General features: G+C 35.8%; 1 protein-coding gene and 1 pseudogene across 1 annotated transcript in view; one reads left to right on the top strand and one right to left on the bottom strand.

Moving 5' to 3' along the window:
• Positions 1 to 16,579, top strand: part of UVRAG (UV radiation resistance associated) — a 275,347-nt gene that overhangs the window by 14,549 nt on the left and 244,219 nt on the right. The window contains exons 2-3 of the mRNA XM_019726447.2: positions 10,768 to 10,885; positions 15,412 to 15,446. Coding sequence (XP_019582006.2) covers positions 10,768 to 10,885; positions 15,412 to 15,446 — 153 coding nt within the window. The remainder of the gene's footprint in view (positions 1 to 10,767; positions 10,886 to 15,411; positions 15,447 to 16,579) is intronic.
• Positions 9,521 to 9,862, bottom strand: LOC109444789 (mitochondrial import inner membrane translocase subunit TIM14; annotated as a pseudogene).

Raw genomic sequence — 16,579 nt, 5'->3', positions numbered from 1 at the left:
GCCTTATATTTCTAAAATAACAGTACTCTAATAAATGCTCAATGAACGTATACTGCTGGACATTTTTACCTCAAATTGGCCTTTTTGTGTGCACAAACTCCAGTACATTAGTAAGATTACATCCTCTGAAACTAGGGAATGCCTTGTTTGTTTCCCCACCGTTCCTAGCATAGTCTGTGAAGGAAATACCAGCAAGATAAAATAGAAAAGAGAGGGGAACAAGAGAGGGGGAGGATAAGAGAGAAACACGGGGAAGACAATCTGTCATTACAAAGGACTGCTTCTTAGAGCAACACTACCCAGACGAAACAGAGAAGGAAAAAGACAGGTTTGGACCTTCAAGATTGGGGTGAATAAGATGGAGATAAAAAACCCAGAGCCAAAATGTATAAGAAAAGGAGAAAGTTCAGAGATAAAATTTCTTTGCCTGTGGGCAGCCTGTTTGACAATTTAGTAGTGCTTAGTAAAGACTGCATTGAATTTTAGGACTTACTTGAGAGCAGAGTAAATGTCAAAATAAAGGCTTTAGTTCCAAGGTTGTATAATTTGTGTCAGAGAAAACTCTCAATTAGGTATAGGAGTTATAAAGTGTTTTATGAGAGATTAGAGTTGGTGGGTTGTTTGTGTACACCTGTAACATTGGCTGTTGGCACCATTATAACCAGTAGCACCAAGCACTCATTTTAAAGCATTTTTGTGTTCTTCAGTATTTTTCAAAGTGAGTCTTTCAGGTGGTTTCAAAAAATTAAAAAAAAAAAAAGGTGCTTGATAGTGCTATAGTACAGCAGGGACTTTTGTATTTTTAAAAAAGATTGACCTAATTTATCAAACTTAAATTCTTGTCTCAGTAATTCAACATTTTTACCTTATGTGGAAATATGGAAAACTAATTTGCTCCCAGGTTTGCCTTTGTTGCCCCTCAAAAAAGTATACCAAAGTCGCAGTAATCTGAGTTTACCTGAAACAACCTGGGTCTGAATTCTTCCATGACATTTAGCCTGGTCCCAGGCTGAGAAGAAATGGTGGCCCTGAAAAAGCAAAGAATAGGAAAGGGGAGAGGTGTTCAGAAGAAGTCTGACTATATTTCCAAACCCAAATGCTACTTTAAAAAACTATCTCATAATATCTGTGATTATCTACATTAGGGATCAGCAAACTATGGCCAGCAGTCACTGGGTTTTGTAACAACTGATGAGCTACGGTTTTTACATTGTTAAAGGATTGTAAACAAACAAAAGCCCAAAGAATGTGCAGAGACTGCATGTGCCCTGAAAAGCTTAAAATATTTGCTCTTTGACCTTTCACAGAACAAGCTGGCCAACCCCTGCTCTACATCAATCAGGATATAAAGTAATATTTCTTTGCATGAACACTTAAAATTTCTTGCTCTTTTGTTTGTATTCTATATCGACCCTTTGCTTTTTTTCACGGTTACGTAGTTTTCCATTATATGAATGTACCACAACTTAAGAGTGGTTATTTAGTTTTTGCTTTCATAGCCAATATCAGAATAAGCATATTTGCATTTCTGTGACTTGTGGAATGGCTTGGTCAAATAATATATGCAATTTAAAATTTGCTAATTATTGCTAAATTACCCTCCCTTCAAATTGGACCATTTTATATTCTCCCCAACATTGTTTTCTTTACTCATATCAACCCTGACAGATACTAAAATAGCTTGACTCTTTAATCAGACAGGTCTGTTCATTTCCTATTGCTGAGTAACAAACAAAACATTTAATGGCTTAAAACATCATTATCTATTTTGCTCACAAATATGCAGTTTGGTTTGGGCTTGGTGGGAACAACTTGTCTGTGCTGTACTTGTCCTTTCTGGCAGCTCAGAAGCTCGGGGCTGAAATGGTCATGGGTCTGGCTGTAGCTGGGTTGTCAGCTGGGGCTGCGCTGTGGAGAACACCTACGTGTCTGTAGGCCTTTCCATCACAGTAGGGTGACTTCCAAGGAAGAGCATCCTGTCAGAGGGCCAGGTGATTTTATGATTCAGCCTCAGAAGTCATTTCTGCCATAGTCACAGGCTTGCCAACATTGAGGGGGGAGAGAACATAGACCCCACTTCATAATGGAGAAGTGGCAACATCACCGTGTAAGAGCATGTGGGACGGGGTGTATTGGTGCAGCGTCCTTTGGGAACTACAGTCTGCCACAAGAGGAATGTTTGTTTTGGTGTGCATAGCTTTCATTATGAGTGTGATTATACAGTTGACCCTTTAACAACTGCACGGGTTTGAACTGCATGGTACCCACTTATATAAGGATTTTTCTCAAGAAATATGTTGGAAAATTTTTTTCTGGATTTACTTCCTACTGTGAAGCACTTGTATCGATTACCTAGGCTGCCACAAAGCGATCGTATTGCTGCTTTTTTATTACCAATGCATGAATCATTATACTTGTAAGTAAATACGAATTTCTTTTTCATTTTATCTTTTCATTTTTGATGTCTAGTGTTAGTAATATGTACTCGTATGACATCTACAGTGTTTTGTATCATATAAGACGATATTGATGTAGGTACTGACAAATGAGTCACCTGGTAAACTAGACAAAGTAAATTTATGGTGTCGATAAATCCAGTACAGTACTGTAACTGTCTGTTCTATTCCTTATGATTTTCATAATAATATTTTTTTTTCTCCAGCTTACAAATTTTAAGAATACAATCTATAATACCTATGACATACAAAATGTGTGTAAATTGGCTGTTTATGTTATTGGCAAGGCTTCTGGTTAACAGTAGGCTACTTAGTAGTTTTTTTTTGGGGGGGGGTCAAAATTATGTGTGTGGTGGGGGTGAGTGGGGGTGTCCCCCTGCATGGTTTAAGGGTTAACTGTACATTTTTTCATGCTTTTTGACCACTTGCATTTCTTTTTCTGTGGCCTGACTTTTTATATCCTTTGCCCCTTTTCTACTGGGCTATAGAATATTGATTATATTGATTTGTAATAGCTCTTGTAGATTAAGCAAATTAAACTCAAAATTTGTTTCGAAGATACCTCACTGTGGCCTTGGGGTCATACAAGGTGTGTGTGGGATGATGTTTAGTTTGGTGATGGTGGAGATTTGTGGAGTAATTATATTTAAGAATCATAGTACTTTTGTTTTTTAAGCAAGGGGTACAGGGAAGGGAGAGTGAATGTTAACCATTTTTTCCTCTTCTGTTGGCCATGAGCTTCCCTGAATCACTCCAGTAGTGATGAGGAAAAGATTAAGGACACCTCAGTTCTTTTGTCATGTTTATACCTCAGAAGCCAGAAAATTATCCAGCCCTGAAAGGGAAAAGTAAAACTTGGGAGAATATAGAACCCCAATGGCATATTTCACTACTGAAAATTGCTTTGGATTCCTTTTAGTTCTGAGGTATGATTTAATTGTGTTTTAAGCCTTGCTAGCATGCATGTTGAGGTTCAAAATTATATCAACAACAAAAATGGATTGACCCACCAGAAATGATCATTTTCTAAAATATGGGGATGTTTAACAAAATGAAACATTTCTTTGTACCTTGCCACTAAATTAGAATGTTGTTACTTTTTATCTACTAACCTGTTACGGGATAAATTCTTAATAATTACAATATAAGTCTTCTCCCTAGTTGTAATCTTTGACAGTTTTATAAGGACTGGGCTGGTGGTGTTACCAGACCAAAGCCTGTGTGCCCGACACCTCAAAAGGCCAAAACTCAAAATGTCAGAGTTTGGAGTAAGGAAAGGTGTATTGATTAAGTCACCAACTAAGAAGATGGGAGCCCTCAAAGCCACTTACCTCCCAAGTACAGAGTGCAGGCTTCTTTTTTGTCAAGGGAAGGGGAAATGGGAGGGGCTTTCTTTGTAAAACTCTAGCCATGAGCAAAATTCCTCTAATGGATAGAAGCTACTAGCCTGAAGGCCTTGAGGACACAGTAGGCTTGAATAAGATGGAGTCAAAGAGAGACCCGCATTTCACTCTGCTGCGGTGATTTTGGTTATACTTCTCATTTTGGTATGGTTTGATCCAGATACTTAACTTCTGTTGGCACGTCTGAATCCCACGTCTCTTGATTCCGCTCTCTTATTGGTTTCATTTTCAGGTTTCACTGTGATGGAAAGATGGCCGCCAGATTCTCTAGCCCTATGTCCTCCCAGGTTCAGGACTAGGAGGAAAAAATAAAGGAACTCTCAACAGTTTAATACAATTTCTTGGACTCTCATGGACCCTGATGGAGTCATATGTCATGGTCGGGGATGCCCTGGCCTGAGTCATATGACCATCTTTGGGGTTGGAGGTGGAGTTAGTTCTGTAGGAAGTATACATTAGTAGGGGGGTGTGGTTCTACAAAGGAAAATCTATGTTCGTTTTTAACCATATAGATGCTGAGCAAGACAAAACAAACAAGAAATACAAAATCAAAACAAAATTTCCTTGAGTACTATTAGGTTTTAAAGCCGTTTTCTAAGAACATTAGTGATGTTGACGAGAAACAACCATTTTAGGTTCCTTAGTGGCACCCGTTTACAATCATACTGATGAGTAATTCATATACATATATATTTTACTAAAGCAAATATTACAAATATACAGTGCATGCCACCTAAGTCTTGTTTTAGAATTTATTCTTGAAAGATTTGTTAAAAAGTTAAGGAATTTAGGGCGATACTGGTCTTGCCCACTGCCAACATTTCAAGTAGCTGAGTTGTGCTTTAATTGCATCTTTCCGTCCTCCAAATCAAAGGTGAATAGGCGGTTTTAATTTTTTATGTTAGGGAATGTTTTTAAGCTTTGTATAGAATGTTTTGTAGGTAGAGTTTCAAAGATTTTGAAGTTATGTTCATTCCAATTTAAAAATTAAAATCTATTCAGCTTTAATTTTGGGGGTGGGTGTTATTAGTACACTCCTTGGCTGCCTAAAGCTACTGTTGTGCAATGATACACCAAGAACATTTTATAACTGAAAGTGTGGAGCATTTGAGAAAGTTTAATGAGATTGCTGGTGAAGAAAACTGCATGGAATGTTATCTTACAGAGTAATTCCAAAGTCTGTATAATTTAACTACGTAATATTTTTACTTTTCAGAGACATTTGAGCCAATTTAGATCATAAGAACAGATTTGATTTTAACCATCTTTCAATGGGCCATCTGAAGAGATGGTCTGATATTTAATTGTACTTAGACAAGGTCTAGAGCAGTGTATTTATGCTAGATGGTGCCAGCAGGCCATGAAGGAGCCCTAGATTATATACCCAGGAGCCCTTGAAGATAGTTGAGTCCTGAGGATTTGTTGTAGTCCAGATGCAGTGCTGACTTCATCTTAATTTTAGTTCTTATGTTTGAAGTGCTCTGTTTTCTCCCACCGTCTGGTGGGCGGGTGTCAGAATCCACTAAGGGTTCCAGGCCACTCAGGACCATTGCAAGGCCTCAGTCATACAAGGACCTTCTTGACTGGGTTAATTCACTGGAGATTTATTAATTCAATTAAACATTTATTGTGTGTCAGCTGTTTGCTAGGTGTTGGAGTTACAACTGTAAATAAAGTCTCTTCCCTTACAGAACTTATATTTCAGTTGGGGCAGATACACACATCTGGAACGACCGACCGTACTTCCGTGTTAGGTATAACCACATACTGTTTTAGTCAAGTATAGATCTTCTGGGGAACTGAGAATCAAAGAGGATCCTTTTGGTCACCCTGAGTGCTTTCATACTTCCTTTGATCATAGGGTAATACTTTGGGCAAAGGTGGATGATATATCCTAAAACTGGTAGTAATTTTTGGTATTACTATTATATTTTGCACTAGAATTAGTTGATTTAAACTTTTTCTTATTTAACTTTATTTTCTGAGTACATGAAATATGGTACAGAAGTCAAAGCTACATAAACAAGTATCAGGGAAATCTTGCTTTTATCTCTGTTCCCTCCAACCAGTTCTCTCCCCCATAGGTAATCATTTTTCCGAGTTTCTAGTTTAACCTGCCAGTGTTTCTTTTTAATTGCATTAAATCTTGGGGGAAGGGGAGGAATGGAGATGGGAGATTGAAGGAAAGAGGTGAATGGTGGAAATGGAGAAGTGTTCTATTTAAGTAATGCTTGTGAAATTTTTTATTGGCACTCTTTTTGTCCCATTTCCACTCTTATTAACTCTGAGAAAGGCAATAACTTTAAAAAAGATTTTAATTTTATTTTGGAATCATTTTAGATTTACAGAAAAATTGCCAAGATAACACAGAGAATGCCTTTCATTCAGTTTCCCCGAATGTTAACATCTTACCATTTTACATTTGTCAAAATTAAAACGTAACATTGGCACATTATTATTAGTTAAATTCCATTTTATTACAGTTTAGCATTTTTAAAAAGTAAAAGCAGCTTTATGATAAAATTGGGATGAATGTCATTAAAGAAGAAGCCAAGACAGAGGGCACAAGAGGGCTCTTGAGGACATTTACTGCGTTTCACCAGGATGACATCAGTAATTCACCCAGAAAGTGTTGATTTCCTTTGTCTGTTCCAGCTCTGGGGGCACCTATATTTTAATTAATTACTGTGTAATGGGAATACTTACCCTAATGCTTTGAAATGAATCAAATAAGGGAAAAGGCAAAAAGTCATACAATCCAACATGAATGCTTTAAGTATAGATGGCTAATTTGTAGAGTTTTTGCTTTTTTTGTAAACCTTATAAAATGCCTGGATATAGTCAGTTCTGTTTTATCCACATCGGTGGAGGGAAGCTGAGAAATAGTAATGAGACGTTGGTAACGCACCCAGATGAGTGTTTGTACACTCCATTGCTGATGTTAGAACCCTGGAGCTTGGAGTCAGAAGGTGTGTTGGCGGTAGTTGTGCTAACTTCATACATAATACAAAGATTTCTTCAGCAATATCTGCATTCATTACAGATTCTGTCTCTGTCCAAGCCCTGCATACTGCTTTGTAAGGCAGTAAGTTCCACTGTCATTGTATTTGTCACAAAATCATTCTCTTGAGTAAGAGAAGGTCATTGCTTGGTCCTCTGGAGCAATACTGTGTTTCCCCGAAAATAAGACCTAGCCGGATCATCAGCTCTAATGCGTCTTTTGGAGCAAAAATTAATACGAGACCCGGTCTTATTTTAATATAACATAAGACCGGGTATAATATAATGCAATATAATACCCAGTATAATATAATATAATATAATATAATATAATATAATATAATATAATATAATATAATATAATATAATACTGGGTCTTATATTAATTTTTGCTCCAAAAGACACATTAGAGCTGATGGTCCGGCTAGGTCTTATTTTCGGAGAAACATGGTAGAGGAGTGTAAAGACCAAATTATATCTGTTAGGTATATATAGATATAGGAGACACACACACACACACACACACACACACACACACACAGACCCACATATACATACCAGGGGTGCCAAAAAAATGTATATAAGTAGACACTTTGGTCAGTGTTGCTCAAGCAGTAGTTTGCCGTAATCAGAACAGTCTGGACGCTGATGGTAACCACTTTGAGCACCTCTTGTAATTGCAGAAGTCAAATGTGACTTGTATTCATCTTTTGTTTTTGGTATATATTGAGTATTATAATTTTAATACAGTTTTCCTTTCTTAAAATGTGTAGACATTTTTTTGGCACTCTCTGTATATAGATAGAACCTCTTTGTTTACTTTCTGCTTCTTCTTTTGAGATATCCCTCAAATTTATTATTTACTGTTTTGTGTCTTTGTTTATATTTGGTTACTTAGAAATGTCGGGATAAAGAGATGGATAATGATAATGAATAATCCTAACCTTATAGGATTGTTATGAGGATTAAATGAGATCACATGTATGACGTGTTTAGCCCAGTACATGGCACACAGTAAGCATTTAATAAATGCTAACAGTATAGTGATGGTAATGGTATTTGTCATCAAGTCTATTTTCCCTTGATTAGGGGAAATAACTGTAAACAACTACCATTCACACAAGGCTGAATGAAGTAAGTGATATAGTAGAGATAGAAACAAAGTTCATATTTATTCTAATAAAGGAGCAATTAATTTCAGTTAGAGAATCAGGAAGGAGGACTCTTAACTTTGAGGTGGAAATAGAATCTTCTTAAAGAGAATGGTATTCTAGATTGAGGAATTAGCGTTAGCAAAAGCATGGAGCTAGGAACATTCATAATCTTTTTCATGGAATCTTAAGCCGTGACGTGTGATTAAGGGGTTGGGTATGTGGAAGGATCTAGTGGGAAGTAGGACAGGATGTGGAGAGGTCAGATTGCACAGGGCTTTGAAAACAATATTGGGAAGTTTGAACTTTATAGTAGAGGCTTTGGGTAATATTTTCAGGTCTTTGAATAGAGGACAAGATTGCAATCTTACAGTAAAATAAATGTGTTTATTGTGTATAGGCAATTAGTGGTTCCTGTCAATTTAAGATCTTGACTAAGGGCTAATGAAAAATATATAGTAGGAGGAAATAGTTGCTGTAATCCAGGATGTGAAATGGAAACCATTGGCAGATTGTAGAAAAATAAGTCTTGTAGAGTAAGCCCTACAAACATTTTGTAAATACATTTGGGGCTTTTCATACTTAGAGGGCTAAACAGATTTATTAGACAATAACCTTCTTTCTCAAAGAATCTTAATCTTTGGATTGGGAGAAAGGATTGGGTTGGTATGTGCACAGAGAGAAAGAACTACTTTTCCGGTTGACTGCACATGTAACTGAAGATGGACTTGCCTCCGCCAGAGGGGAGAGCTTTAAGCATACTTGTGTTTTTGTTTTGTTTTGTTTTGTTTTTTGATAACAGGGCATTTCAGTTTATTGTGTTTAAATTAGGTCATAACAAATGCAAAACTTTTGATTATGTAAAAAAATAATTTATATAAATGGTCAGTTTCTTTCAGGGGCTAGCTGAATACAATGTAAAGACTTTCTTGATTAAAAACAAGACCTGTACTCAGAACTTCTTTTTTTATCAGTTTTTAATGTATGAAATCTGAATTTTATCGGTGATATATACATAACCTAGATCAATTTTCTTGTGGCAAAGTTGTGGCTCAATTCACTTTTAAGTTCAGTGTTGCAAGCAGCTGGGCCAGTTCTCTGTACCTGACAGTCTTTCCTCCCAACGAGATGAGTCCCTGCTATAACAACATGTGTTAATTTATTCTGTCATATTCATCACATTGTAGTTAATGACCAGTGTATCAGTTTCCCATCCCACAGACTGTCATGTTTACTTTGCCTTGAAGTAGGTACTAAATTGTTTGCTAAATGAGTAATGAACAGTATTTCTATTCAAATGGTATGTATGTATCCATAATTATTGAGCATTAATCTCCAAATAGTCTATAATCTGATTTAAAATCCTCAACTTTAAACAAGAAATTTATACCAAGGCTTTTAGTTTGTGGTTAATCATTTTTAATATTTGTAGCTTTGAGGCATTTTATTATAAAAGCTTGTACTCATATACATAAACAAATAAGAACTTAAAATTCATCATACATTTACTTCATTTTTTAGCTTGACCTTCCAGTACATCTTTAGCTTCGTTTATTTTGGCTGCTTTATAAGGAGATCCTCCCTTGCCTGGATGATTTAAAAGCATAATTCGTCGATGAGCATCTCTTATTTTTCCTTTATTGGCAGTAGGGCTCACATCTGATATTAATGCTGCTACTTGTTTTGTCATTTTGGGTTCTAACCCATCTCTGTAGTAGCCACTACTGAAGGCTGATTTTGGTTGACTTTGAAAAACTTGTTTTACTTGAGGCTCCACATGCTTCATGGCTTGCAAAACATAATGACCTGCAAATCCTGCAGCAGCAATGGTCAGTCTAACTGCTCCCACTGTACTGGCTGTGGTTCCAGCGTGGCTCGCCTGCCTCCCCCAAGAGTGGGATTCATCCCAGCCAAAAGGCCGCAGTCCCCAACTCCATGCCTTTACCAGAAAGCAACGCGGACACCGCTAGCAGGGACAAACCATCCAGACACCCATACTTGTATTTTAAAACTGAGCACTTTGCTTCTATTTTTAAGTTTCTGAAAATAATTATTTGACACAGGGATCTAGCTTTTGGGAATGGATCTGATGTGCTCAGATTTCAGCATTGCCAACGTTTTCTCTATGTGGTGTGAGATGATTTGGCTATCCCTTAAGTTATCTTGCATTTTTGTTGATTTCTATTGTTGCTTAAGGAGCTTTTGCTTTTCTAGTACTTGTGACTCCAAATAACTCATGCATCCTAGTTTGAGAAATTGTTGGGAAGGAGGCCTAATTAGGAAATGGAGATTGTTTGGCTGCTGGGCAAGTGAGAATTTAATTTAAGCTCACAACCATTGGGTTATTGGCTGGATGTACTAGTGACCAGTGAGTTTGGCTTTGGCTTATTTTCCTGGTTGTACAGATGATCTGGAATCCAGACTGAACTAGCAACAGGGCTGTATGTATGGAATAACTGCTGATTTTTCCATTGATACGAGATGGACTTTGTATGTCCACCAGCATCCTTCTGAAGGATGCTTTCATGCTCACAGCATGAAAATAACATGTAACCTTGTAAATGAGAGAGGGCAGGTATAATTCCTACTTGACAGAGGGAGGGCTGAGGCATGAAGAAGAGACTGGGTTAAGGTTGCTGGCTCAACCAATAAAGGACTGAGACAACTTACTATTTTTCAGTTTTGAATTGTGACTTTCAGAAAATCTTACAGGAGGAAAAAGCTGAATGCCCCTCTTTCTTTGTGGTTATCTTTCAGCGCCGTCTTAGACATCTTCGGAACATTGCTGCCCGGAACATTGTTAATAGAAATGGCCATCAGCTCCTTGATACCTACTTCACCCTTCACATGTGTAATACTGAAAAGACATATAAAGGTAAGGGAATCTGTGTACTTGCCGCCCACAGATTGTTATACCTCATTTTTATTCTTTCGTAACACAGATGCCTCTTGCTATTAATGCTTACTGGAAAGCTAAATTGTCATGCTGTCTAAGAATATTTCATGGGAAGTTGTAATATACTCATATATTAAACATGACGTTTGGACCGTTCTTTCAGATAATTAAGGCTTACATTGATAAGTTTATTATTTCTTTATGAATGTTAGCTCTTAATATCTTTATTCCTGTAACTATCATTTAAAATGTATGAGTCCAGTATCCAGTACTAATTTGCTTTTCTTTAAGATGTACTTGAGTTCTTTAATATTATGGTAAAATTGGGACCTAGTTTGTATCTTCTCATGTCTGTAATTCCTGTGGATATAGGTCATTTTTAGAGGAATGGCATGGTTTCTTTGAATTCAATTTTATGTGTTGAAATGTAGATTCTTCCGTAAGTGACAGTTCTAAGAGTAGACCAAATGTTTGATTCAAAATGACAAGCATTTTTTGAATACATTTTGGATGAAAGGCACTTTGACATAACCAGTTGGATGGTGTAAGAGAGGAAGCATGGTATAATGATACGAATATTGGTTTGGGATTGAAAATACATTGATACTAGTTCTAACTCATCTATTTACTAACTGTGTGATTTTTGGATAAAGATCGTGGCTTTTGGAACCTCATTTTTCCCATTTGTAAAGTGGAGAGAATGAGGTCTTATAAAGTCAGCAAGACAGATTTTTATGAGGATCAACTGAGATAAGGTGATAACACTTGGTAAGATGTTATTAAAAGTCTATTTATATGAAAAAAAAGGAGCATTATTTTAATAAGAGATACTAAGGACTTGTTTGAATTTTGTTCTGTGGCAAAGATGAAAAATTCAAATAACATTTTATCTGTTTGGTTTTAACTATTATACTTTTTAAAAAAGTTATTAAAGCAGTTGTTTGACAACTTTTTTCTTTTTTTAATTTCAGCATATGTTCGTTAAAAAATTCAATCAGAAATTATATAGAGTAGAGCCCCCCCCACATGTAAATAGTGTTAAAATAATTTTTAAGGATGAAAAAAGGACTCTAAATTCTGCCATTTTCACATAATTTTATTTCATTCTTATTTTTTTCATTCTAACCATTGCATATTTTATTAACAATTGTTTTAATCTGACTGATGAGTGCCAGCTACTATAACAAATACCACAAATTTCAGTAGTTTAACATAACAACATTTCTTACCCTAAAGTCCAGCGCAGGTGTTCTTGATCAGCTACTGTCTTGGCAGCTGTCCTCCATGTGGTGACTCAGGTGTCCAGGCTCCTTCTATTTTGGAATGCTGCTGTCACCAACACGTGACCTCTGGCATGGCAAGAGGGATTATTTGAGGGAGATTTATTTTATTTTTTTTTAAATGGAAATGGCCCACCTCTATTCTGTCACATTCCACTGGCCATAAATGAGTTGCACCATCCTTTTTAGATGAAAAGGGGACTGGGGAATGTTGTCTTCCTGAATGTTCAGAAGGAAAATGAAACAGTTTGGTCGTTATTTGTCCAAAGGGTGTAAGCATTTTTGCAGATCTTAATGCATTTGGTCTGCTGCTCAGATTGGTTTTATCAGTAGCAACATATGACAATGCCAAAGTAGTTTAAATTTTTGATAGGTTTCTATAGATAGATAGATAGATAGATAGATAGATAGATAGATAGATAGGTTTCTATAGATAGATGATAGATAGATAGATAGATAGATTAGATTAGATAGATAGATAGTCCTTGGTTATCTTCATAGAACTTCTCTGTCCTTGCTCCAATGTTATCTCCCATGAGAGTAGTTAATAGAGTACTTAGCACATTTCAGATATTTGGTAAATGATAGCAATTATTATTAGAATTGTAATGTTAACAATAATAAGGATAGTTTCTAAAAAGAGAGTACTCACGGGACTGGTTGATGACCATGACGTGAACACCTGTCTAAGAGATACGATGAAAGCAAAGGGATTTTTTGTTGTTGTTTGTTCTTGTTTTTGTTTTTTGTCTTCTCGCTCAGATTACGTCATGAGCTAAAGAGTTTTTATTGACTGTTTCTTGAAGTTATTTCAATAAAATGACCAGTAACACAATTAGGGAATAGCTGATGACAGACGATAGGAAATTCAGTGTCTGGTAGTGGTTTTGAGTCTGTCCCTAACTGGCGAGCCCTTGGCATTCAGTCCCATACGTTGAGCTAGTTATAACTTTTAACTCCCATAGGAGGAACCAGGAAGCTCTTTCCTTACTAAACCTAGGTAATATAACCTTATGTTATGGACAGACACGAATACTCATTTCATGATCATTATGTGGCCCTCGATGATGGATGATGGTGATAGAATGCCAGTTGTCTCTTCTCATAAAACCACCTCTGCCACCTGTTTAGTGGCATCATTTGTTAGTTTTAAAAGAAAGTTTTTTTTTGTTTTTTTAATTGGAGGAATATCTGAAATGCTGATTTCTAAGTTATTTTATTTCAGCTGAATTCACATCAGCTCCTAAGAAAGTATATATGAGTCTTTTTATTTTTTTACATTTTTGACATCTTTTAGTGCTTGTAGGAGACTGTCTACCTTTTAGGTAATTTAAATCAAGCACCAGTTATCAAATCTTCAGAGAACAAAGTCTTGTGTTATAAAAAGTACTTTTTTAGCCCTTTTAGTCATTTTTTTCTAAAACTATATATAGCATATATAAATTAGAATATATGTATGTATATATACATACACACATACACTTATATTGTTAATTAATGGTTAGAATAATTGGTTAGCCATTTGTGAAATAAATGAAAAGAATAATACTTAAGGCTACTTAGTGTTGGGGAAACAGGTATTTTCAGAAGTGGGATTGTAAATTGGTACAATATTTTTAGAGAACAATTTGGCAATATCTATAAAATTCAAACTATTTTTCTTTTTATCTTGCAGTTTTACTTCTGAAAGTTTATCCTATAGATTCAAATGTCTTAGAATATATATCTTTAAAAGAGTGTTCATTTATAACATTACTTGAAATATCTAAAAATTCCATATAATTTTTATTACAATTAAAATAATTGTTTAAAATAGGAAAATTAGAAAACTGCTAAGCAAAAAATAAAACTGGTCTAATCCTATCATCTAAGAAACATTATTACATAAATAAAAATTTAGATCCTGTTGTAAATTCTCTCTTAGGACCTTTTTCCCCCCCATTTATTGCATTGTGACTATCTCTCAGCAGAATAGAATTATTATCCTTATTTTTTGTTGTTGTTGTTGTTTTAAGGAAGACAAGCACAGAGTTTGGTAGATGGTACGTTTGTCAAAAAGTGCTTTAATCACAAGAGCTTGCCCATAAGACTATTACATCCAGGTCTGCGTTTTATTTACTGCTTGATGAGTCCCAAGCTTTAGTTGTATTAGTGGACCACTTCAACAATTTTTACTATGTTTGTATTTTACCTATACTGCTGCATACTTAATAAAATTTTTAATGTTCATTATTTTTAAACTTACGTCTAAGCATAACCTGTGAACTTGTTGATTAAAAAGAAATTTACTGTCTACCCTGTGCCAGGAATAGTTTTACATGCCGAGGAGACAGCTGTTGTAAAAACAAACACTGCTGTCTTATGGAGCTTACAATTGTGGATTGAATATATGAGACATAAATTTCCATATATTAGAAAAAAGTAGTTTCTCCATGTATCACCTAAAATCATCTCAAGTGCCAGTGGTATGTGCAGCACACTTGGGAAATAGTACCCTTTAGCAACCTAAGGGTACGAGGGACAGCGACAGCATCATGGAGGCGACTTCAGCAGAGGCAGCAGAGGGAATGTTGGAGGATTGTTTGGAATGTCTGCCTGACTCTCTGACACATTTCTCTTTTGGTTGTGTCTTCATGTTTTGTAACATTTACAACATACATGAAGGTTTGTGGAATTATGAAATTTTTATGCTTACTGAGGACCTATGGTTGTTATTAGTCTAATTTGCTAAAGTTGTCTAATGGAAAATAGGCTAAAGAATGTTAGAGACAGAATGTTAATGACAGGTAGAACTAGAACTTTGGTTACCTGGTTGCTAGATCAGGATTGATTTCATAATATTGCAGTGGATAATCATTAGCGATGTTTGAGAAAAGGAGAGCATGTAGAATCAGTTATAGAGAGTTAGGGGTAGAGGAGAAGAAAGTCTGAGTTTTAAGGGCTCAAATTCGAATCTAGAGTAAAAGGAGCCAGTAAGGTAAACATCACTAAATTAAATCTTAACAGGTTTTGACCGTTCTTTACTAATGTTTTCCCCTTTAAAATACTTTTATTTAATCTTTATTTCAAATTTATTTTTTACAGATAAAGATATAGAGAGAGTAGATTCCTTGAAAATGTTTTAAATATTTTATTGGAACATATGTTTAAAAGTTTGCAGGATTAAGAGTTAATGAACTTATTTTCTTCCATATCACTTATTGTTCTTTTTCTTTTTATCCCCAGAATTTTACAGAAGTGAAGTGATTAAGAATTCCTTGGTAAGTTTGCTTTCTGTCAGGTACATATGACTAAGCCTATAACTCCTGTTTCAGAAAATGCTGAGACATAAAATAAGTTCAAGTTCAGTTTTGATATTATGATCCTTCTACAGTTAAATCTTCTGCTCAATTACTGCTTAAATCTTCACTGATTTGTTCATTGCCATATCTCGTGCTTAAAACATGCCTGGCACATAGTAGGTGCTTGGTAAATATTTGCTTGAATGAGCTGGTATCTTTTCTGTTAAAAACTTTGGTGTTTTTTCAACTCAAATTTTATAATTTTATCACTTTTATGTACCGTAGAGGTTTTTGACTTACCAAACATTGTAATAAATGATATCTTTGATGTAAGTCTTAAGAATTTGATAGCACTGCTCAGTTAGAAATTTGGAACTGTCGTACTTTTGATAATGTGTACACTAGATATTTGCATAAATGGCTCAATGTATTGGGCCATGTTGATGAAAGAAAGAGGTTTATGGTAACGACAATATCTTTTTTGTGGTCCAAGACCATACTGGATTTGGCCCCTGCCCACTTTTTCAACCTCATCTAATACTTTTTTTCACTCATTGTGTTCCAAGTATGCCTCATTTTTTCAGTGCTTTGAACATGCCAAGCTTGTCTTGTTTTCTATGCCTAGAACCCTTGTTTCCCCAGCTCTTCATTTAGCTCTAGCGTCCTTTGAGGTCTTAGCTATGTCACTTCAGCTGGGCCCTCTATGACTCTTCCATCTACGGTTAAAGTACTTCCCTTTCCCCTAGTCACTATTTTTCACGTCACTTGTTTTATTTTCTTTAGAGCATTTATCACTGTTGGAAACTCTTATTCACTTACTTGTTTGTGCTTTTATCTGTCTCCCATCTGCCAGAATGTAAGTTCCATGAGGGCAGGGACCTTGCCCGTCTTGTTCACCCCTGAAATCCTACAGTGTAGAATAGTATAGATGCTCAGTGAGTATTTGTTAGATGAATGAATGGATATCCGCGATATATTATATTTGCAGAATCCTATTAACATATGTTAGCCCATTTTGATCCTTAGAACAACCTATAAGGTGGATAGGGTAGATCTTAAGAAACTGACCTCCAGACAGGCTCGACAATTTTTGCAGTCATGCAACTGTGAGA

This window comes from Rhinolophus sinicus, linkage group LG06, assembly GCF_036562045.2.
Source record: "Rhinolophus sinicus isolate RSC01 linkage group LG06, ASM3656204v1, whole genome shotgun sequence".
NCBI classification, from domain to species: domain Eukaryota; kingdom Metazoa; phylum Chordata; class Mammalia; order Chiroptera; family Rhinolophidae; genus Rhinolophus; species Rhinolophus sinicus.
The sequence above is the reverse complement of the archived record's forward strand: the minus strand, read 5'-3'. Positions and strand labels throughout refer to the sequence as shown.